Source organism: Stigmatopora argus, chromosome 3 (genome assembly GCF_051989625.1).
Source record: "Stigmatopora argus isolate UIUO_Sarg chromosome 3, RoL_Sarg_1.0, whole genome shotgun sequence".
NCBI lineage: Eukaryota > Metazoa > Chordata > Actinopteri > Syngnathiformes > Syngnathidae > Stigmatopora > Stigmatopora argus.
In genome coordinates this window covers 9,692,668-9,717,911 of record NC_135389.1, presented here as the reverse complement: position 1 = coordinate 9,717,911, position 25,244 = coordinate 9,692,668, and the positions used below count along the sequence as shown (strand labels likewise).

Here is a 25,244-nt window from a genome sequence, read left to right as displayed (position 1 = left end):
AAGAGAAAAGGTGTCTTGGGGGGTGCCAAAGTGGACATGAAATGGCAGATTAATTGAATCTGGTGCGCAACTTTGCTCTCTGATGGCGCCTGAACGACCAGGCAAGGCTGCGCTAATTGTGTGCTGTATACAAAAAGAACGTAGCCTTCACATTCCACAGTGTCATTCAAAAACCCAGGGATATTTTGGGAGTATACGATATAGATGACTCTTGGGTTGAAACGATTAATTGAAAGCTCCCTAATTAGAGTAGTAATTGGGTTTTTAAATGGGGCATTTCATAGTTGACTCTGACTTGAAGGATTCATTGAAAACTCCCTCGTGTATATATAGAAGCATATTTTATTTTGTAGATATAAGCATACCTGTCAACCTCTGCCGATAACTCCCCTTATAAATGATCATGATTCCCCTTACAAACCCCCAAAAAACCTTACAAACACCGTACGACTCGTACGGTGTTTGTAAGGTTTTTTGGGGGTTTGTAAGGGGAATCATAATCATTTATAAGGGGAGTTATCGGCAGAGGTTAACAGGTATGTATATGTGAACTTCACCCTAGGAAGAAAAATATAAATATGTATATTAGACGAAATAAATCGGTAAAAGGTTTCAAAAACATTGTCAGTGTAGTTGAGCCATGAATCAATAAAATGATAGTTATAGCTGACTGGCTTCATCTCGTCGTTCTCTTCTAAGAGAACTATGTAACTAAGCTAATTTGAATAATTGGTTAACTATTTCACACTAGCAGGTGGCCATCAATGTTGTTTGGATACTATCAATAGTTTCCTCAGATTAGCAACAGAGTTGGCACGGGCCAAATAATCAGGTGAAATTCAATTTTTTTTTTTGTCTTTTTGTCATATATTTTGTGTAATTTGGGTGGTGTGGGTTATAGTCAAGTTAGAAATCTGACCCAGGGCTGCAATATTTAATGGCATATCCCCACTTAATCAGATTTTTTTCTTTTATATTTGGGACTTCATAGTTCAGAAAATGTTTTGAAACACTAATCTTCTAATTAGCAAGAGAACAGTAAATAACATGACCATATCTCAATTGGATTCTGATGTGTTTTTCAGGTTTTCCAATTGAATTAAATCTGTTCCCCCTTTGTTGCAGCAACACTACCACTCCAAAATCGACGTGCTTATTGACGAAGCCTTCAAGGACATGATTTCTGCACTCGTGTCAAAGGTGACAGCAACACTCTGTATTTTTATTGGAAATATTTCAACAGTTCTATTGGTTTTTAGGATTTCTACACTTCAGTGAAACTTGGTTTTGTAACTTCAGAATACACTTCAAGTGCTTTTTCTCCAATTTATGCAATTATGCGAATTTCCTTCCTGAATGAGTTAGTCTCTGATTTCTTCTCCCGTTTACATGGATTTAAACCTAGCTAGTCATTTAATAAGGTTACTATTTTGTAAATCATACCCTTTCAAATGTTTTCAAATCAAATGTAATCAAATAAAACATGAATTAATTGGATGAATTACATTCTATTTTTAATGTTGTATTCATATAATACCTATTTTACACATTTGAAAAATTGACAATTATATTACAATGGAATGTGACAAGTTCAGGTATTAACCAATTTGTTACATAAAATATGTTAAAAAAAAATGTATGTCACGGTATGTTGAACGTATCTACCTATTGCAATATATTGTGTTATTTTTGTCTGATAACAAATCCCCAAGCCTTTGCATACCCATGCATAGTTTTTACTTTCCATGCTTTTATTACCCTTTTCTCCAATTCTAATATGTTTAACATGGAAACTAGCTGATATTATGTGCTAATTGGTTGTGTTGTCTAGTTGTGTGCAGTGTTGGACTCGGTTCTTTCAAAGCTGTCAAGATACGACGAAGGAACTTTCTTGTCATCCATCCTCTCTTTCACGGTTAACACACGCCAACTTTGATTTTTTTCTTTGTATATATATATATAAAATGAAATGTTTTATACTCATTTAACTGTATATTCTTTCTCCTCCTCTTCTTCCTCGTCCTGTTCTTTCTCCTGTGAAGGTGAAGGCAGCTGCCAAATATGTGGAAGTTCCTGTAAGTTGCTTTTTTTCACCTTTTTTAAAATATTTTTTTTCTATCCGTGTGTTAAATCCGTATCATTTGGAGCATTTGGACCAAGTATGGCCTAGGGATCCCATTTGGTCCACCCATTGTAATATATTATATATGTGTGGTGTTTGTGGAGGGGGGTGAAGGAGGGGTGGGTGGTGGGGTGGTTGTGCAATTGAACAAAGTTATATGTTAAAAAAAATACAATAAAATAACAACAGATCAAGAAAATGACAAAAATAAAATTTGACAAAAACTTAAGTCCTTGAAAATGTCAAATGTTAGTCGGTCAATGAATTCATTGTTTGGCTGCAAATTCCATCTATACATTGAGAGAGGTGAACGTGATACCTAATTCTTTTCTGGTTTAAAATGGAAAGAGTAGATTAAAGCACGTGATGAGCCTCTTTGCATGACATCTGCTGTAATCCATTTGTTCATCTCTGTCGACACCCAGGTGAGTAGTGTATGATTAACCATCTGACAGAATGTGAAAGAGCTGCCATAACCATCCTTAATCCCCCATCCTGCCACCACAAACCCCACACCATCCTCCATTTTGTTCTCGGGTTCCCGCGCAGACTTCCTGTTAAATTATAATGTAACCCGCACCTCGTCTTCAACCCCGGCCCACTCTTTTGTGCGCCAGCAACCCGAGGCGGCTGAGCTGCCGGGAAGTAGCCACGGGACACCGTGAATGGTTGCAGGTGCAGTGCAGCAGTTGTCTTTAAAAGAACCTTTTCCCATTGCCTTGAAAAGACAGTTTTCCCACCTTTTGTCGTGGTTCAGTTTGTCTGGAAACAGCACAAAATGGCTGACTAAGTCTCCACTGAAGTAATCAGAGCTAAAACAGAGACAGTGTGAACACGACTAGTGGAATGCCCCAACAGAAAAGTATAATTTTACACCTGACACTAATGAAGGACTTGACAGCATATATATGGTACACTGTATATCAGGGGTCCCCAAACTTTTTCTTGTGAGGGCCACATAACTTTTCCCTTCTCTGATGGGGGGCCGGTGTCAGTTTGTAACAGAAAAAGTGTGACGATCGTAGGGGAGCTTAATTTTTTTTTATTGTTTTCCAGAAAGCCACACATAACCAAAAAGCCCTTTCCAGGTTCTTTACAGAAAAAAAGTCAGGAAACATATAATAACACTATTAATGAAATAAATAATAACTAAATAACCCTCTCTGAGTTCTTCACAGAAAAAACAGGAAATAAATAACACTATTTATGAAATAAATAATAACTAAATAACTCTCTCTGGGTTCTTCATAGAAAAAAAAGCCATGGAACATTAACTTTCTGTTGTGCCATGCACAATCTTCTCCCTTTGCTCTGAAGTTTATGCACGACACCACAACCGTCATTACAGAATCCCACGTCAACATTTTGCAGCACAGCGCTTGGTGGTGAATTTGGCAGTGGACTCGTAGCGGGGCGGTGAGACCCCTTTTTTCCAACTCCCGGTTCATGCGTCCCATTATTAGACCGCGAGTTTCGGCCACCATGCTAGGAGCCCCGTCAGTCGTGATGCTAGCTAGCTTTGACCAGTCCAGGTCCAACTTCTCCATGGTTTGGCACACTTTGTCAAAAATATCCTCTCCCATTGTAGTCCCTTTGAGACTTTGGAGGGCTGCCAGATCCTCGCAAATCTCAAAGTTTGCACTAACTCCACGAATAAAAATGAGCAGTTGCGCTGTGTCTTGCACGTCCGTGCTTTCATCCAGTGCTAATGAAAAAAAGTCAAATTATTTCGTCTTCTGCTGCAGCTGGGCATATACATTACTCCCGATTTCTTCAACGCGTCTGGTCATTGTATTCACCGACAGACTTACGGCATTAAATGCATCTTTCTTCTCGGGACACACCTCCTCCGCGACAGTATCCATACATTTCTTAACAAACTCTCCGTCAGTGAAAGGCTTACCGCTGCTTGCTATCAATTTAGCAACCCAAAAGCTGGCCCGAACGGATGCCTGGTTCTGCTGAGATAGTAGTCCACTTTTTCGCTTTGAGAGTTTGTCTGCTCGTATTTGGCCTTGCAATCTATCGTACTTGTCTTTGTGACGGGATTCATAGTGTCGGCAAAGATTGTATTCTTTGAATACCGCCACCGTCTCTTGACAAATGAGACAAACAGCCTTTTCTTTGCATTGAACAAAAAAATAATCGTTTGTCCACTCCAGGTTAAATACCCTGCATTCTGAATCAATTTTTCTCTCACCTAACTTTTTCGCCATTATTCCGTTCTCAAACAGGTTGCAGTTTTAATATGCTTGAATAGTCCGCGATGGTCCCAGGGCTCCGCCCTCACCTGCGATCGTCCAGATGTCTCGGTAACACTGCTCGTGCATGCAACGGTGGACGTGCCCGCATGCATCAAAGGGAAACACTCTCCCCGCGCGTGTCACCAAAGAAGCAATGCGAAGCCCCGCTTCACTGGGATGATTTGTGGACTCAGCAGGGGTGCAATGAACCAAACACAAGATTAAAACGTCCCAGTCTTCAAGGCCAAATAGGAAAAAAAATCCGATAGCGTCTCTGGTATTGTTCAGAGGGCCGGTCCAAATGTGCCGGCGGGCCGCATCCCCCCCCAAAAAAAAAAAAAAAAAAAAAAAAAATTAAAAAAAAAAAAAAAAAAAAAATCCGATAGCGTCTCTGGTATTGTTCAGAGGGCCGGTCCAAATGTGCCGGCGGGCCGTATCCGGCCCGCGGGCCGTAGTTTGGTGACCCCTGCTGTATATATTTGGCCTATTGTAGGAATTTGGACCCTATCAATCAGAACTGGGTAACGACTGTTGATGACCTTTTCGAAACGGACCTCCACACATTGCCAACTGTTGTACTGCCTTTTTTCGCTTTTTCTTGTGAGAGTGACCAGACCAGTGTCCTACTTTGCGGCATAAATCATAAATGTCATGATGACACAATATCATATTGATTCTTTGGCCAGCAGTACAAATATTTGCCGAAGTTAGTCTTTCCTCAATTTAATTTGATCCTCGAACTTCAATTTAATACACTATTTTGTGCACATTTAACATGATCTTTTAGTCAAAGCAATATAAAAATACAAAGCATGGTTGACATTCGTGCAAATTTTGTATTTACATTAGATGTTTGAAAAAATAACTAATTAATACAGGTCTTGTAAAAGCACGTAGAAGTAGCAGAGTTTGGTACCTTTAGCAAGCTAATGTTAGATGTTCTAATTTGACTGGCATAATAAGGTACAGCTCTTAAAATCTCCTGGAAATGTATGCATAGGTTGAGTACTGATTGTGAAGTTTTTCCAACTCACAACTGTTAATGTGTGTGCATACAGATACTGTATTTATGTCTGTCTCTATGAACAAGTTCATGAAGGCTGGAACTGTGCCCACATTACGTACCTGTCACACATCTTTGTCACCTTGTCACCCTGAGACAACAGCCTAAGGGTGGGGGTTGGGGATTGACACCCCGCCTTAGTGGGGGGTTTACGACTTAGACAGGGATTTAACGTCTCACATGACACACTTGATTGCCGTATATCGTGCGATGGTGTCTACTTATTTAAAAAGTGTGTTAAAGTGTGCATGCCTGAGTGTTATGTTTCTCGTTCTAATGTTGACATCTGAAGCATTTTAATTAAGTTTCTCACGAATGTTGCTGTTAGACACGTCATTCCAGTCATACTAATATTTCTTTAGCATTCGTGCATCATTTTTGAGGCATTTAAACTGTGATCAAAGTAGATAAATCAAAGTCGTCATTCCTATAAATGTAGAAATCTTATAAATGTAGATATCTATAGAATTCCTATAAATGTAGAAACGTATAGAAATCCCCAGCTCTGAATGGACTGGAATCGAAACAAATCAGAACAAACTTCTAATTTAAAAATATACCTCAGAATATGTCTATCATGTTTTTTTAACTAGTGCTGTAATTGGGTTTCACACTAGAGGACCTATTTACAGGTAGAAAACAAAAAGTGAAACTTTTTTTTTACTGGATCTAATGACATTTTGCCCTGCCATATCCATACCTGTTAACTTATACGTTTTCCAGTATTTTATTCGTTTTTTGACCATTTAAAATTGTGAAATCTATCACAACCCTATGTCTCTCTGGTGAAAAAGAAGCAAAGAAAACATGCAAAAACAACTCCACAACTCATGAGCTGCAGTCTTTATCCTAAAGAACAAGATTACAAAAAAAAATTGCCACATTCAGTTCAAGGGGGGCTTTGGCTGTCTTTTAGTGTGAGAGGCAGATATTTGATAATATGGGAGTTGCTTGGAATAGAGCTTTTTTTTGCTTCTGACACTGAAAATAACCAATTAGATGTCTCGCATATTTGTTTAGGATACCCAGTGACTGAGAAATTTGATTGTTGTTTGTATCCACCAGCTTTGTCATTTTTTTTAAACTTGGGTCTTGTTTTTGTAGACTGGAACAGAAATTTGCATATCAAAGTGTTCCGTAACCTAAACATTTCGTATGGTGAAGCTTTTGTAAGTAGAGGTACCACTGTACTGCGTAGCTGTTTTTGTAAAAACATGGTGTCTTCAGAGTAAGTGATGACTTTTTCTTTGACATTTTGACAATCGAAAGCACAAAGCTGTGATCTCTTGTGTTGTTCGTCTACACCAAATGTATCTTTGATCTATACAATTCGCCTGAGAAATTTGGTCCTCCTTCCTGGTAGGTTGTCTTAGTAGTTTGTGTTCATAAGAGTTGACACACTCTGCTGAGATGAGTAAGGACACTTGATGACCGAAAAGAAAAGTTGTTAGCAATCTTTGTATTTATTGACCTCAAACACGACTACCAGACGTCAATTTGACGGGTGTCGGTGATACTCCAACTCTTCCGTCCTCTCGATGACTGTTCTGGCAGACGTGTCACCAAACCCCCCCCAACCCCTATCCACCGCATGGACACCAGTACAACAGATGCCCCTCCGGTCATGTGACCCCACTTTAACCTCTTTTTCCCGCCTGCTGGTCCGTCTGAATTACAAACGCCTGAATGACTGCTCGCAGCATGTCACTCCATGTTAGACCCTCCATGTTTGTTTGTGTATGTGCATGTGCCTGTGTGTGCGTTGGCCACACAGACCTAAAGAAGCAACACAACTTTAGTGTTGTTGTGCTTGACAAAAGAAGTCCACCTGAAATCCTTCAACTTGCCTTTTGGCTTGTCCGTGTGAAGCTAAACGCTTTGCGTGTTTGACTTGTGTTGGCTCTCTCGTTTAGGAACTGACATGACGCTTGGTGGTGATATACCGATGATACCCCCCTCCCTCATCACCCATCCCCTCCTCACCTTGTCAACCCCCCTGAGGGCAACACAGACTGCAAAAGATGTCAAAGCAATTACAAAAAGCATTAGACTTGTAATCTCCCCTGACAACGAGTGTGAATAAAGATAACACTAGTGAGTGTGGCGCTGTCAGTCAGTATGCTGCACACACACATAAAAGCATCAGGTCTTTGGTACATCTTAATGTTCTTTAAATGGCACTCACTTGATCAGGGACACCAACTAATGACAGTCTGTTAAAGGAGAAAAAAAAGAATGTGCTCCACCACTAGTTTCATCCAGTGATTCAAAATTAGAAGGATCTGTCAGTCATGTTTTGGAGCTTTTTTCATTCATTTTCTGAACCGATTATGCTGACAAGGATCACGGGGGGTGCTGGAGCCTATCCCAACTAACTTTGGACCAGAGGCGAGGGACACCCTGAATTAGTGGCCAGCCCATCGTAGAGGACAAGGAGACAAAGGGCAACCATTCACGCTCACACTCATACCTAGAAGTTTAGAGTGTTCAATCAGCCGACCATGCATGTTTTTGGAATATGGGAGGAAACCGGAGTAACTGGAGAAAACCCACGCAGACCCGGGGAGAACATAAACTTCGCACAGTGAGGATCCTGGTATCGATCCTAGAACTGTGTGGCAGATGTACTAATCCACCGGGCCGCCTTCGTCAAGGACCCATAACAGGAATTGAAAAGGCAGACTGTCGCAATAGTTAGAAATAGCCGAATTAATTACCTCGGTCATGGCTCCCGGAAATTTTAATTAAAGGGAATTTCAAAAATATATTAATAATTTAAAAAAGCAATCACTAAGTTTACAGATGGCCATGAAATTGCATCATAAGAGGTTGTCTTAATCACCAATGCCTGAAACTGAACAGTCGGCCAGCCATTTGGTCTGTTGTATGTAGTAACCACTTTCCTTGAAAATTGCCTTATATCAGCTTTCTAATAGTAGATTTGAGAACTATTTTTCTTTTTTTTTGTATTGAAACTTGACTTAGTCATTAAACAATTGGTAGTTTATTACGATCAATAACATATTCAGAACAAATGTATTAACTCATATTACCCTGGTTTGGTCTACTCTACACAGAAATCATCGGGAATGGACCTGGCTGACACATACATCACGTTCGTCCGTCAAAACCAGGACATTCTCCGTGAGCGCATCAACGATGAACTCTTCATTGAAAAAGTCTTTGACGTGAGTCTTTTTTATATTATTTTCTTCTTCCCATTTGGCTTTCGAAAATTCCCCCTTGTCATTCATAGTAACAAAATCTTTACTCTGGATTTAGCGTAAGAGTTCCAAAAACTGTAATTTCTTGATAATAGTGAGCTTTTTGCATCTCTGATTCTTTACCCTTCGTGGATTTTGACACAAGAAAGTAAAAAAAAAGGTGTCAAACACGTCTGGAAAGTCCTACATCCTGAAATGAGAAACGGACGTGAGCTATACTTATTACATTGCTTACATTCACCATGCACACACTCACAAATTTGGTATAGAAAGACATACACACAAGTCCCATGCTGTTTGTTTCTCTTCCTGTAGCTTGGTGCGTCAAAAATATTATAGCGAGGAGTTGTCCAACAAGCCTCGGCGCTCGATATGTCAGACATGATGCCCAAGACCTCGGTGTGCATTAGTAACACAAAGCGACTTGGGGAATGGATTGTAGCCGCTATTCGTGTGAGTGTGCACACGGGTGTGATTGTAGAGTCCTAGCTAATGGGCCCCACTAATATCCAGTCACGCTCCGGGTAGGAGGCGACGGCAGGGAGCGGGCAGGCCTCTCGACCCGTCTCAGCTCATTCTCTCGCCGTCCATCACCCTTAAACAAAACAGCCGTTTTGTCCAAGTGCGATGAAGATAATGAAGCACATCATCATTGTCGTCAATTTGAAGAGTGGGCGTGTGATAGGCTGAATGGGAGCAAATAAAGAAGATCCTTCTTGCTTGACCCTTCACTCAACACAAAATCATTTCCGCTTCTGATTTTCTTCTTCACTACGTTCCCTTAACTTTCTTCGTTCTTATCTTTAAAGGGGCTGTATGTAAGAAATGGAATTCATTTATAAATTAAACGGCCCTAATATTTCAATAGACAATAAAGAAGCCAGTTTTTGAAAATACTTCTATCATGGTTCTCATTGGTAAAGCCTAGATTTTGCCATTTTCAAAAGTCAATTTGCCAATCACGAGATCACTTTTGTGCCTGCATCCAGGTTGCCAGAGCTCTTTAGGCTACTTAATCAAAGTCTGCTCCAACATAGTCCGAATTAGCAATTTTGTCTACCACTAGACCAAAAAAATGTATGACTTTCAAGTGACTCATGACAAAGTCAGAAATATGACAAGGTTATTCAAAGAAGATGCCTTCGATAAATACTGAAAATGAACAAGAAAATTGTGACAGACAAGCGGTGTACTTTGTGAATTTTTTTTCAATTTTATCTTCTGTTTGCTTCTGTCAGGAGCAGCTCGTTTGTCCCTCCTGGCTTGCCGTTAGGTTCGAGCAACTGCGAGTGATTCATGATTACTTCCGGATGTGTGTATTTAACACGATTGAATTGGTATTCATTGTCGGATCATACTCCGTGAAACTGCATACATCGCTGCAAAGGTACTGTTCTCCATGCTCCGGTTTTGTTTCGTTTTGGGATTTACAAGTCCTTGTTATTTTGTAAGGCTTTTTGAGTCATTAAAGTTATTATCATGAGCACAATTCGCCTCGTCCCCTCCTGCTTCCCCGCTACTGGGTCCAAATCCCTCCGATCGCGCCACGACGTCTCGGCGTGATCGTAACAGCTTCTCTACCTCCTAATTTTTTTTCTTAAAATTCCTCAACTTTTCTATTTTTTACTCTGTCTCTACTTCCCTTTACTTACCTATTTAAATCTGCTTTGCTCACTGTTTATGTCCTGAATTACTGTACTCACAATTTATTTGGATGTTGTTTTAGGATGTGTGTGTGTGCATGAGTGTCTGTGCGGGAAGTCAAATGTTGACGAGACATCCACATGTCTCATCTGTCAAGTTCATCACGGTCTCTTCAATTCTCCCTGCTAGCTCTGTGATGGCGATGATGAAGATAACAACACACACACACACACGTCATTAACGCCGTCTTAGTAGAGTAAGGAGAAGCTCCTTAATTGAGCAAATTAGCAGATGACAGTGAAAGCAGATGGTGGGAAGGACGGAGGTGGGAGTGAATGGCTTCTGATTAGACAGGAAGGAGGGGCTTGTTCTTCTCAAAAATAATGTGTGTATGTGTTGGGGGGGTGTAATCCCCCCTCTCCCGCTGGTGTCATTGTAATGATACAATTTCAACACATTGACACATGTTGGCGTTTTGACACAACAACACACACTTTTGACAACAGACTGTTTACTTGAAGAAATAGTTACATGGAACCACACATTAGTGAAAGAAATAAAAAATGCACATTAGTATTTTAGGAAGAAATCCTCCATTGAATTTTTTTGTGGGAGGTAAAAGCAGGGAAACATGCTTTTTTTTTTTTTTTTTTTTTAAAGAAATGAATGAATCACAAATTTTTACATCCTTTTTTTACGAATGCATGTGTATCTTTCAAATCTACAATGCAGAAACAAAATATCTAATGTATTTATTTATTTCTCATATTGTGTGATAATGTAGCCAAGTCCTGTACATTTCACACTATCAGTTGAAAATTATTTTAAAATATTATCACATTTTTGGAGGAGTACATTTTGTATCACATGATAATTTGAGGACTTATATAACCTATAAAATCATTTGAGAAAGTATTTTCCATGTCTCCCTCACCAACACACCTGAATCAAATAATCGGGATCGGTATGAAACTTCTGGACAACTTGCTGATGAGTTGATCATTTGATTCAAGTGAAGTAGAGGAGGGAGATATGGAAAACAGACTGGATAGGGGCTCTCGAGGACCAGACTTGGCCACCCCTGATGTAGACCCTTCCCTTCATCGTCGTTGACACTTATCACTTAACACACCTTACACTTCCCTCCACTGTTTCTGGATGTTGCCCACATACGGTTGCTCACTTCCTTTCCACATTTTCTATTACCCTGAATTGCTAATCCTATGTACTTGAAGTTCTCTACCTGCTCTACATCTACTCTTTCCCCCAGGGATCTTCTCAATTATATACTACATGTATTCTGTTTTACTCCTGCTCGTCTCCATTCTCTTTTTTTCTTGAGCAGACCTCCACTTCTTTAAGTTCTCCCCTAGTTGATCCCTTTTTTCCAAGATGGCGCTGTCACGCGGAAGCTAGTGGCAGTAGCTCTGCCCACTCTTATTTGTTTTTCGTGTTTTACAGCCCTTCTATCTTTTTTTTAATTAAATTTTAATATTTCTTAATACATTCATTTTTACTTTACTTTGTACTTTATACTTTTTACTTTAATGTTTTTACAACTTTCTTTGTTCTGTTAGCCTGGCTTCTTTCTGCTACTTCTTTTTTGGAACCATTCAACCATGCCTATGCTGTCATACACATGGGACTAGCTGTTACAATACGCAGCAGAAGGAGCAACACCTCAATTACCACTGGAAATTCGGAGCTGGACAAAAGTGCCGGGAGAAGAAGCAACGCTTCTGATCAACCATTCCATCATGGGATAAGAAGGAAGAGCTGTCGGCGCTCACCAGCAATGGAGTCGAGGGGCTCTGCTCTGCTACTGTTGTCTTCAGCTCCAGACTACTGAGGAACTGTGCGGATAAGCTTGGAAGAGTGACTCTGCATATTCTCTACCTCAGTCCCAGTCTGCAGAAGTTCCCCATCTTGTGGAAGACTTCCCGTGTGTGGTTCCAGTTTTTGTCCAACTTTACAACGTCTTTTTGAGTCTGTATCCGTTTTAGCTACCGCAACCAAGATGGCGCCGTTCAAGTGGCAGCCGACGGCGGTAGCTCCGTCCACTCGTGCTCGTTTTGTGTTTTTGCTGCTTTTTTCTCTTAATGATTTGATTTGGTGATTCTTAATGATCCCATTTACTTTGATTTGCTTTGTACTTTGTGCTTTTGCTTTGTTCTCTCTAATCACCCTCTTGCTACTGCCACAATGAAATTTCCCGAATACGGGATGAATAAAGTTATCCAATTTTCTCACTGCTGATCACAATATGATTTGAAAACATCATTATGCTTCCTCTCACACCTGATCCCTAAACCGAGGTTACACACTAGTAGCATGTATGCGGATCTTTGCTTCTTATCGTATTTTGTATATATTGTGGCTCTTTGCCTCGTTTCGTGTTTCTCTTATTGTTATTCTCTCTTAAAACACATTCAAAATCAACAGGGCCCATTAAAAACAATTGGCAGATTAGATTTGTTTATGCTGCTGCTGATGTAAGGTGTCGCTCTTTGACTCTCACAGTTGAAAATTTTGGCCCTTTGTAACTTTTTCGCCACGCCTGGTCTAGCTAATCTGTCCATGGACTATGTCTCCGGCAGGTCTCTAAAGCTTTTTGGTCCTTTCTATGGAACGCTAGAAAGTTGCGCTTGATGAAGTTTAAGATTTTCTGTTGGGTTCTTGGTGCTAGAGCTGTAGTGTTGCTCATCTATTTGGTATTTGCAGAAAATCTTAGAAAATTCAAGTGAAGGACTTTCTGTTACTCCTGTGGAGGTAGGAAACAAAACATACATTATGTTCATATCGTCATTGTGGTTACCTTGACGATGAAGAGTCATTTGTCTATTCCGTGGGTGAAAAGTTAAGTTTAAAGACTTTTGAGTCACACCAATAACATTCTCTGTTTCTTCTCTTTCACTGCCGTAAACGGCTTGATTAGTTTGTTCAAATAATTAAACATTTAGTTTAAATGGGAGGTGACCCCCGACAATAACGGAAATCAAGTATGGGCGACCTCACCAATGTTTGGGCTTTTGTGCAATGTGTTAAATAACCTGTGGGCTGTTTTTCTTGCGCTGCAGTCAGAGTTAATTAGAAGTGCGGGCGGCTGTAGCCTCTTCAAGCACGTCAGAATTTTTGGGGTCAGCATGGTGTCATGGCAATCTCCGACACGTTGAATGAAAAACACACGAGCCACTTGCTCAATGCATTGCAAATGCTGTGCACTCTTCAGGTGAGAAAAGATATGTTAGATTTGTACACGGGCAGGATGAAGAAGAAAAGCAGATGTGAACCTGACGGATGATTTTGGTGCATCGCAATCTTTTCATGTCGTCGACTGACGACGTCGCAATGCAGGAAGTTGAAGCACTTTCAATTGATGTTTGCTGTTTCAGTCACAAAAAGAGACCACGAGCATAAAAATATGTTATAGCGGGTTATTTATTGAAGCTGCTTGGCAAGGTTTTCAACCTGTCTGCCTCCTTCTGAGGTACCAGTTCTTTAGAGTTCACAAGAAAATAATGTTAGAAAATTGCTGTATTTCCTTGTTAGTTCCAAATCTGTTATGACATTTGAACTACGTACAACGCAAATTGAACCTTTGGCCTTTAAAGTTCCCTCCTTGACTTGACTACTAATCTTTTTGCCCTCTGGACTTGGAACGCCCTCTTGATCTTCAATAATTATCCCTTAGTGAAGATTCCCTTTATAACTTGGGAGACCTCCAGATATTTTGGAGGATTTTGGTGATACAGGTCCTAGAAGACCTGGAGTGAGTGTTAGGGTTAGAAATTCCAACCTTTATTTGGAATGATTTTCAGTCCTCATTAGGAGAGTTTTCCTTATCTTTTAGTGATCTTCAAACATAGCCCCTGCCCTTTTAAAAATTCATTCTTTAAACTCAAGTGGTCTTACTGGACTTGGAATGACCTGCATGCCTTTTGTAAAGTTATCATTCTGTAACATGTATCTCTCCATCTCTTGCCAAAGACTCAGTCATCGACTTTGTGCCTTGTTTTTCAGAATGATTTTGACTAGTGGCCTGATATTCAGCTGTTGATGTGGAGCAAATGTTATTCCCTTTGTGTGATTTTCCTTTGTGATAAGAATTCTAGGTTCATAGGAAACATCTTTTTCTACAGGTGAATCCTTGCAATGTAGTAGACCAAGGGTGTCAGACTCGGGTTGGTTCGCGGGTCGCTCTAACGTCAACTTGATTTCACGTGGGCCGGACCATTTTAGAAATAATATTTAGATTTTTTTTTATAAATGGATTAAAAGAACTGGATTAAAATCCCTGAATATTCAGTTTTTTATAGATCTAAAACAATGTTTATTTTAGCTTTTTTGAATATATTTTTAGATTTTACAAAATGATTTTTGAAATAAAAACACAGAAAAAAATTGATTAAAAAGGTACAATTATTGATTTAAAGGGGGGAAATCAGGAAATGTAATATAGATCTATACTCTTCATTTTAATTTGATCCTAAAACAGAAAGTCGGCACTCATGATTTACTTTCCCGGGCCACACAAAATGATGCGGCGGGCCAGATTTGGCCCCCGGGCCGCCACTTTGACACGGGTATTAGACACTGGTCATGGTAATGTGACAAACAATGGGTATTGGCTAGTCACTAGCCGCTAGTGGATGTCATGGTAGCCAAAGGCCTTATTTCTGTGTTCAAACAGGCAAAGCAGAAATAGCGGCTTTACCCAAGAGTAAAAATTAGAAGATATGACTTAAACTGACATAGTGAATTGGATCTCTAATCTTGAGAAATTCCTTTTATTGTACTCTAAGGGTTAGTTACTTTTTAGCTTTGGGGTTTAAAATGAATTCATAATTTGGGACGTAATATACAGTTAAGTTTGTAATGTATATATTGGATAACATGTTTTTCTTTACTAGTTTAAACATGTCACGTTTAAAAAAAGAGGGAAATAATCGTCACTATCCATCATGCTCACGTTGTGTGTTTTATGTGTGTGTGTATGTGCAGCAATGGTACAGCGTTTCAATGAAGGCAGTATGTGTGTGGTTGGCAGACCGACTGGACCTCCAGCTGCACCTCTTCCAGCTCAAGACCCTCATAAAGATTGTCAAGGTATCCAAAACGTCGGGTTGTGTCAACTTAATGTACACATTCAGCCTTCTTTGCCTGGGAGGGGGTGAGAAATTACCTAACAGGAAGGGTACAATATGTAAAAATGAGGGAATGATCATCAGAACATCTCAGTATCTTTTCACAGAGTCCCTCGGGGGTCTACTTTGGGACCCAATTTATTTAATAGCCATGTTAATGATGTATATAATGCATCTACATTTCTAAATGTAGACTTTGTGCAGAAGGCACAATCATATTCAAGTCAAAATGAACTGGTAACTACTTTAAATGAAGAATTAAGTGAATTAAAGAAGTGGATGGATGGATGACAAAAAATTATCATTAAACTTAAATAAGACAATTAACCTGAGAACTAACCCAGAACTACAGATAATGATAGTTGGGTTCCCAATCGAGAATGTGAATAAAATATTTTAGGACCAATATTAGATAGTAGAGGGGCTGTGGAGCGAGATTGAATGAAAAGTATTTAGTCTTTCTTTTTTTTAAGAAAGCATGACGTTATTTTCTCACCCCCAAAATCCATAAATAAGCCACTTCATTAAGAAAATCGCAGGGTTTAAATGAGGAGGAAAAAGTTGCGTTTTACAGTCAAAAAATTGGGGCAATTAACAAGTAATACTTTGATATAAATTCATCATTGTTTTACATCCAATAGCTAATTATGGAATAAATCATAACTGTTATGATCATCGTTTCATTGTTTTAAGACATTTGACTTTAAATTGTCTTAAACCTCAGGAGTTCAGCCTCTCGAGTAAATATTTTCAATTTTTTTGTTTTCGGCATGAACTCAAACCATTATCATTTTTATTTTTGATGAAAATACGACTTCTGGAAACATCTGCTTTAACCTTGGAAAAAATTGTCAAAATTTTAACACAGAAACTAAAACAGTATGTGAAGCGTGAAATCTCTGAAAGCCAAGATTATGTATTTCGTGCCGTTGGTTTTCTGTTTTTTTTTTCAAAATAACTAATAATTAATAAAAGGATTATTAGCAAATTTGCAGGATATATTTGTATGATGAAACAAAGAGGATGAATCAACATTGTTGTAATGAGGTCAAAAATCACAGATGAGAGAAATGGAATTTATGGTCTTCCAGTTGTGAATCTTTTAATATTTGTAATAAAAAAATAAGATATTTTGTAATCTTATTAACCTAAAAACCATTGCCATTAACTTATTACATTACAGCCCTAGAAATATTTCACCGCAAATTTATTTTTCCATGGTAAGGTAAATTCTTTTTAAGTGGAGTCTTTTTTTCTTGTTTTTAATTCATGCTATGCCACATATTGAATCATGGCATCAATGTGATTCATGAGACAAAGTGCTTAAACTTAATAAATCAACCACTCATTCTGTCTTTTTTCCACATCTACAGAAAAGCTATCGAGACTTCCGTCTTCAAGGCGTCCTGGAAGTAACACTGAACAACAAAAGCTACGAAACTGTCTACAACCGTTTGACGGTGGAGGAGGCCACGCTAGCCGTTAAAGCAGGACACGGCCTGGACGGTGTTAGTATGCGAGACAGCGACCAGGAGGACAATTGAACATTGCCAATCCCGTTTCATAACTTTAAAACATCCAGGAACTGAGCAAATGTAGCATCATTGTTGTTATACTGCAGCGAAAACTACTAATAAGCTAAATGACGTGGTTACTTGATAGAGTGGATGTAAAATTTCTGCACATTTAAAACAAACAAATGCCTTTCCTCGAATATTTAATGATGTCAGTGGAAAATTGTTGCTAATGAGGAGGGAAAAAGCAGCCAATCAACAGTTTGGGATGAATTACAATCATCCAGTTGGACAAATTGGCACCTCCTCCCTCACAAAGACGTCCACCTTTTTGGAATATTATTGTTCAGATAGAATTTCCAAAGTTCCTATTGTCCTAAACAGCAAGACCACAACACACAGATAAATTATGTGGAGCCTTCTGCAGGATGAAATCTGGAATACGCCCCCTTGTGGATAATTGCGTCAACTGATTGCATTTGACATCAAAACTATTTGGGCTTGATCATGTTGTCAATGGCAGGCAATGAGTTACAGGAACATTAAGATCACATGTTCTTGAAATGTACGTGTAGTTTAAGATGATTCATATTTCAAAAATCTCCAGTGAATGAGCATTTTGTCTTTGTGAGTCACCCACGTGCAGGATTCAAATACTAAAGTATTGGTATTGATTAGTGTAGTTGTTGTGGTTTCGTCTTTTATTGGAATGTTTTTATTGTTCCTGAAATTGTGCCAACATTTGCTTGTGATTTTGTCTCCAAAGAAGAGTATGTATAGCTTCTATATTTCAAAATGATATTCTGCGTTTACGTGTTGTGCAATAAAAATGTTTCAAAAGCAGCTGTTTGTCACGATATGTTTAAAGAAAAACTGATTCCAATTCGAAAAGTGGACTCGGCCACATTAAAGGCAAAATCAGACAATTAGAATATAAGAAAGATTGCGGTATGAGAATGTCAAAAAAATGTAGGCAATTATTTTTAAAATGATTTAAAATATATGTTGATTTTTACTTTATCATGTAACTTCATGCGAAAATATAAATTTCGAGTATATATTGATATATATATATATATATATATATATATATATATATATATATATTAAAATATATAAATATATACTATACTTTTACATAGAAACAATATTTTGATTTGTTTTACCTAAATGACTAGAATCTCTCAAGGAGAATGTTTGCATTATTATATCATTTTTTACATTTTAAACTCATCTGCCAAGTGAGATAAAACCAAAGCAACTACATTTCCTTCTGTTAATATAAACGTTCTAAAAAAATATTTGGAGAAAAAGTGAGGATTTTTTAAAAGATTGTCAATATTGAAATATGGTGTTATTTTATCACTCAGGCTTTTTTTTCATTTGACATGAAATAATTACAGTTTAATGTTGTGGAGCAGAGAAATTCTGTTTCGTTCCGTTATTATTATTATTTTCAATTATGTGAGGTGCACATTTATCATGGAACATCAGATGAAAGCCCCCCAAGACTAAGCCACATTTGAAAATGAACCCATTTCAAATCACAGTCTACATTTCTCCAGATTGTGAATATCTTTAAATATTTCTATAACACAATATGATTTTGCAGCCATGTGCAACAAACCCGTCTACCTTTATCAAACATTAATCGATAACATGCTCGATATTCCTATTTGAAAAAAATCCCTAACCGTGTTTAAATCTCACTAGTTGAAGAGACGATGTTCAAATGGCTCCGTGAGCCCCAAAAGACCATCCAATAACGATAAATGAACATGCCTGGGTTTCTCGCCGTAATACCGGTCGAATGTGGAAAAAAAAGTTGGGGCGTGATGTGTCCCTAAAGTGGCCCCCCAGCCGAGTCACGTGCTTCTTGCCTCTACGCGGGTCCGAGCGTCGGCCTAGTCGAGGGCCCGTTGACGTCACGCAAAGGCACAAGGGGTCTCGAGAGCAGCGGTCCTTCACTCGATTGCGCGCCCCGCCGCGCAACGCAACGCACTTCCTCCCTCCTCTGTCTCTTCGTCCTCTTCATCCTCTTCGTCCATCTCTTCCTCCTCCTCCTCCTCCTCCTCCTCCTACCGCGCGTCAACGTTCGGAAGGCGATGCGCTTGCACCCGATCGGCTCGGGTTCCACTCGTTCCTAACGATCCGAGAGACCGCGGGGTCCCGGCTCTCCGCACGCCGCCATCGAGCGCCAATAAGCGGGCGCAGAGAGTGGGAGGGGTGGGTCTGGCGAGAAGGGGCGGGGGGGCTCCTTCGTTCCCCGGGACGGACGGGTGATGGTGATGGTGACGGTGATTGTGACGGTGATGGTCACCCTCCCGGCGGGCCGCTGAGTGACGACGCTCGGCTCCCCGCCTTCAGGCGTCCCATGCAGGACGCGCGCCGTGGCGTGCTGGGCGCGCCCCCGGCCGCCGGGGGCCAGGCCACCACGCCGGTCTCCTCCACCTCTTCCTCCGCCTCCTCCTCCTCGCACTCCAAATCGCTGGCCTTTTCTATCGAAAGAATCATGGCCCGGACGCCCGAACCCAAAGCGCCCCCCATGCCCGGATGGTTTCGCCCGGCGACAGCGTTGGCACCAACTTCCGGCTTACCTGACGTGTGTCCTTCGTCGCTGCACTGCATGATCCCGCTGGTTTCGCTCGGCTACGGGGACGCGGCCGCCCAGCACCGTCTCGCCCTGCACGGCGGCCTGGACTCAATTTCGGCGGGGGATGCCCCGCCGGCGACGGCGACGGAGCTCAGCGGGTTCGGACTCAACGAGGCCGCCCGCCAGCAGTCCGACGGCGGCCGCTACAAACTGTTCCGGCCCCGCGTGGTCACGCAGTCGTCGTTCCCGTCCCGAGGCACCGTGTGCTACCTGAACTGCGGGGGTGGAGCCGCTTCCGGGGACGCGGCTTCGGCTGGGCTCCTCAACCTGCACCCGATGGCCTCCTACCTGCTGGCTGGCAGGCACAAGCCGGGCCCGATGCCCTACCAAGCGACGCAGAACCAACTGCAGAACCTGATTAAGGAGCGAGACTTTGGGGAGAAGCTTCTCAAGAACTCTTCCTCCACCGCGGCAGCGGCGGCGGCGGCGGCAGCAGCGGCGAGACTCGGAGGAAGCAAACCCAAAGTGTTCACTTGCGAAGTCTGCGGAAAAGTACTTTGCCTTCATTTATTTATTTATTTACGCTCGTTCACTGTGTGAATAAAAGTGAAGCAGGTTCTGGCGTTCGATTTCACTTCGTTTAATTCACATTTTCCTCTATAAAAAATGTATGTATTAATAACGAATTTTACGCTATGTTATATGCTTCACTTTTAAATCCAAAATTGTGTTGATTCATTTTTTTCAATGAGTAATTTTAAAAAAAGATAATAAACCTAAAACATACAGGGAGTATTTTATTAGGAAAAGGCCACACTAAATGATTTTTTTTAGGATATTGAATCTACACCGAAAAATATATAGTGCTTTAAGACCTTCTTAAATTGTTGATTTCGTTTTAAAATCACGTTTTTGTATATTAAGGATTCATAATGTGCTTTTAGAAACATTTCAATAGAGTTAACATCAAGTATTAATACAAACGTGTTTCAAAATGGCTTTTCACAATGACATAAAAAATGACTTCAGAAATATATTTAAAGACCAACATTATGTTTTAGACGTTTGGGGAACATTTTCAAAGGATTTTTCATTTTTATACGTAGATCACATTATTGATGTCCTATAACTTATCCTAAATTTATTTTAAACAGTTCCTGGTTTTGCTTCTACAGATTCTCGTGCTGTTTTAAAATGAAAAGTAAAACAACTGAAACAGCACCAACCATGTTTTAACTGTAACAGACAATTAAATAAAACTTTAATTTAAAACATAATCCTATCAATATTTCAACCGTGTTAATTATTTAGGCACGTCTAATAAAGTGGGGTGTTTTTTAGCATATGAAGGTAGACTTTAAAGTTATTTTAAAATGAAAACAATGGAAATCATTGAAGAATGAAACATGTAATCTTAAATAATGTCCAAATTGATTCTTAAATTTGAATTATAATTTAATTATAAGTCAGGAGACATTTTTAATAATGTATTAATGTCTTTTTAGAAATGTTAAACTGAAATGGCTTAACCAAATCCGAATGCAAAAAAAGGCGCTTGAATGCTAATATTTTTTTCTGGCCATGATCGCAAATTGATGTTTAATTACATTGATGTATTTTCAGGTATTCAATGCGCATTACAACCTGACTCGTCACATGCCTGTGCACACGGGCGCCCGCCCGTTCATCTGCAAAGTCTGCGGAAAAGGCTTCAGACAGGCCAGCACACTCTGCAGACACAAGATCATACATACTCAGGTAAAAAAATAAAAATAAAGACTTTAAATAATCAATGTTAATTCTCCCTTCATTCAAATTTAACAGCATTCATTAAGATTCCTTAACAGGATAAGCAGCACGTTTTGTCTCTATGTGGAATGCTGAGGAAAAAAAATCATGTGTTTTGCAGGAAAAGCCTCACAAGTGCAGCCAATGCGGCAAAGCATTCAATCGCAGTTCCACGCTTAACACGCACACACGCATCCACGCCGGCTACAAACCTTTCGTGTGCGAGTTCTGCGGGAAAGGATTTCACCAGAAAGGTAACGCATCAGTTCACACAGCAAGTTACTCTTTAAGTCATAGTAAGATTTTATCATTTTCATGTGTCATTCACAGAACAAATTATTATTAGATTCTGTGATAATATAAAAGTCTAAAGCATTCATGCTTTTTGGAAACCTGTATGGGTTCAGATAACAGTCATCACTGTCCCCTCAAGTTACCATAGAGTTCAGCATCAACCTTAACTTAAGTGATTATTCTTTTTCAATCCAAGGCTTTTTTTTGAGACTCAAAGAATGCCAAGCGCAAGCCGTTGTGTTATATCCGAACGTGTTCAGACCTTGATTAGCTTTCCAAGCAGTCCAAGGGCCAGACTCAGCTGTAAGGTAGTTGAATTTGAGTGGGTAATAGTACCTGACACAGTGTATTGGAAAGGATGTGATCATGTTGGCGTTGGATGTTGACCGGATTTTGTTTTCAGTTTTGGCTCCAGGACACCTTTTCTTATTTGAGTCAATCTCTTTGAGTAGGGTCCAGGTGACCTGGGTGCCATTAAACGCCAGGATTCCTCCTACAGTATTTGATTGTGATGACTACCATATTTTCTCGCAGTACGGCGTATTTGTAACTGAAAAAAATGACGACTGAATCAAGTGTACGGCTTATATGCGCACAAATTAGATTTGACATGCATGAAGGCGACAGAGACAAAACGCCATAACCCAAGACGATGCAGACGGTATGGTCATTTATTTCACAGTAGAGAAAAGATAAACAGATAAAACGCTAAACAAAATGTATTTTGACGTCTATGAATAAAATTCCAGAAGAAAAAAAACGTATCTTGCATAAAACGTGAAAAAAACTTACTTGTGCCTGCCATTGCTCACTCATACCGTAGTTAAACGTGCTCTAACTGGCCAGATGCGAGTAGCCTTGATATATGTGTTCATAGTGTTTACCATGTCACCACAACATAGTTGTTAAGGCTGATCGAAGGTCATTAAAAAAGATCATTAAAATATCAGCCTTGATACTTGCGTAAGGTGTATCTCATGCGGTACTCGGCCGTTTGGTCGCCGGACTTTTGGTCGCCGGACTTTTAGTCGCCGGACTTTTAGTCGCCGGACGTTTGGTCGCCTGGAAGGTTATTGATAATTAGCATTTAAAATTGTTGCTCAAATTCCCTAAATACAAACTGTGAATTACTATTTAGTCATACTTAATGCCCTAGTAATTATTAGGCTAAAGAAAAGCTCCAAATTTCCCGGAATTTTATTGTGTTTTGTTGGAGAACTTGTTAAGATCCTGACAGACATAGCTTCTTAAAAGGGACAACTCATGTACATACAAACTCTTATACACTCATACGTCCGCTCAGTGAAACTGCTCATGGCCATTGTTGGCTTTTATTGATGCGTAGACCGTGTTGTTTTACCTTGTTTTGTCGCCGGACGTTTGGTCGCCAGACGTTTGGTCGCTGGTCTTTTGGTCGCCCGTTGTTTGGGTCCGGGCGACCAAACGTCCGCGACCAAACGTCCGGCGACCAAAAGTCCGGCGACCAAAAGTCCAGCGACCAAACGTCCGGTCACAATCTCATGCTCCTGTTGCACCCAGAGAATTGGTGAAAACTAGACCGCCACGGACACACTCCCTGGTTGTACTGCTCACGTGACTTCCTTTTTTAAATTGTCTACGTGCAGGCAACACCCTTTCGGAATGGGCAATCCAGCAGACGATCCTTTTGATTGATACAGTATCTCATAAATACCATGTGTGATGATTATTCTTAAGTTTTCTTTCAAAGCAACACATTTGTACTCCCTATTAAAACATGAATGTCGAGGTGAAAATCGTGAAGCAGGGGGCGTCTTATACGAGAGAAATCGTAAAATTCAACGATTTTAAGGGTATGGCTTATACGCGGAGGCGGTCAATATGCGAGAAAATACGGTGTATTCTGTCGACCAATACTAGTATACAGTTAGAAAAACAAATAAGACAGTGGGAAATTGCTAGCACAGATGGACAGAGTATAAGCAACGGCGTAAAAGTCTGTTACAGTGTGAATCGGCGAATTGGTACCGACTAAACTTTGTGTCATTTTTCTAATTCCACGCAGGAAACTACAAGAACCACAAGCTGACGCACAGCGGCGAGAAGCAGTTCAAGTGTTCCATCTGCAGCAAAGCCTTCCATCAAGTGTACAACCTCACCTTCCACATGCACACCCACAACGACAAGAAACCCTTCACCTGTCCCACTTGCGGCAAAGGATTCTGCCGAAACTTTGATCTCAAGAAACATGTCAGGAAGCTCCACGACCACGCCGCCGCCGCCATCGCCCCCTCGCGGACTGCCACGCCACCGCCCATCAGTTTGCAGCATCCGTGAGGCCTTCATTTGTCCAGGCTTCTTCTTGCTCTTTTCAACTGGCAGAACAAAAAAGAAAAGCACAAACATGTTTGTGTTTAGCCTTTTGGGGATTGACAAAACAAAAATGACAAAAACCAAGGTAACATCATTCCATTAAAAATCCTCCTATATGTCGACATTTTGTGATAGTTATAAGAAAGTATTCAATTTATCATTTTAGCTCTACATTCAAAGATACACCCCTTTACAGAAAAGTCCCAATATATAGGAGTACCCCATTAATCATTTAAGCCATAATCTTACAATGATTAATAATGGGTTCTTTGCATAAACACTCCGCTTTTGTCCAAAAGCGGAGTGTTGTTTTTTTCTTGTCTCTGCTCCTTTTTTTTCTCGATCTTGACGTTCCATAAAAAAAAATCAAATTTTCAATGTTAAATTGCTAGTTGAATAGGGCAAGAATGATTTTCACCTGGATTTGCCATTCTCACTTCTTGCTGATTTTTCATTTTTAAACTAATCGGTATTTATGACCTACACCTTACTTTGCATCAGAAATTTTGGTCAGGAGAATTCTTGGACTTGTTTGACTGACTCACCTCAAAAAAATGTTGATGAAAAGATGCCTTGGCTGGACTTCCTGACAGGCCTTAAGGAGTGCACGAGCCTCAGTGGTTTTACAATACTTGTCGTCTCTGAGATTTAAAAAAAAAAGCTCCCAATCAAATTACCTATACATCACCCCACCAGAAAGATTCCTTGACTTATCAAATGTACAGCAAAAATGACTTATTTCAGTCCTGAAATGCCTCTCCATATCTACAGATACATTTTTCCTAGTTATTTCCCAACCAACTTGATAGACCAGAAACTTGAGGTTCTACAAACTTGCCATTGATTCAAGTCACTATGGTATTTTTTAGTTCCTAGAAATCAAATGATGCAATTATTGTACAATATGCTCAGAGCCACAGAACATAAATGAAAGCTTTCAGGACCTCTCAAATGTACCCTACCTCTACCCTGACCGTGTCTTCTTTCGACCTCCATCAATTTCTCCAAAAGTAATTTTTTGCATTGTTCCGTCTAAAAACATTTGTAGTTCTCCCTCCTGAATGCTGGAAATTGGATAATTGTATGTATTTGTAGTTTCTTGAACGCAAAGATTCCACTGAGATACTTTCATGGTTCCAGCTTCAGCTCCAAATGTTCTAGCCAACCTTGCCATCCTTGTCAGATCTTTTTTAGGACCCAGAACCAAAAAAATCCCTCCAGTAGAAATCCACAAAAATATAGTACGTGGTAATTAGCGCTGTT

General features: G+C 40.0%; 2 protein-coding genes across 2 annotated transcripts in view; both read left to right on the top strand.

Moving 5' to 3' along the window:
• The window catches only part of cadps2 (Ca++-dependent secretion activator 2), a 90,856-nt gene extending 73,059 nt beyond the window's left edge, over positions 1–17,797 (top strand). The window contains exons 24-29 of the mRNA XM_077595662.1: positions 1,126–1,200; positions 1,832–1,915; positions 2,043–2,075; positions 8,506–8,616; positions 15,298–15,402; positions 16,814–17,797. Of these exons, the coding sequence (XP_077451788.1) occupies positions 1,126–1,200; positions 1,832–1,915; positions 2,043–2,075; positions 8,506–8,616; positions 15,298–15,402; positions 16,814–16,984 (579 nt within the window). The 3' untranslated portion in view covers positions 16,985–17,797. The remainder of the gene's footprint in view (positions 1–1,125; positions 1,201–1,831; positions 1,916–2,042; positions 2,076–8,505; positions 8,617–15,297; positions 15,403–16,813) is intronic.
• Positions 17,798–18,908: 1,111 nt separating this feature from the next.
• The window catches only part of fezf1 (FEZ family zinc finger 1), a 6,913-nt gene continuing 577 nt past the window's right edge, over positions 18,909–25,244 (top strand). The window contains exons 1-4 of the mRNA XM_077597478.1: positions 18,909–20,099; positions 21,171–21,305; positions 21,457–21,589; positions 23,674–25,244. The exon at positions 23,674–25,244 is cut by the window's right edge and continues 577 nt beyond it. Coding sequence (XP_077453604.1) covers positions 19,329–20,099; positions 21,171–21,305; positions 21,457–21,589; positions 23,674–23,945 — 1,311 coding nt within the window. The 5' untranslated portion in view covers positions 18,909–19,328 and the 3' untranslated portion in view covers positions 23,946–25,244. The remainder of the gene's footprint in view (positions 20,100–21,170; positions 21,306–21,456; positions 21,590–23,673) is intronic.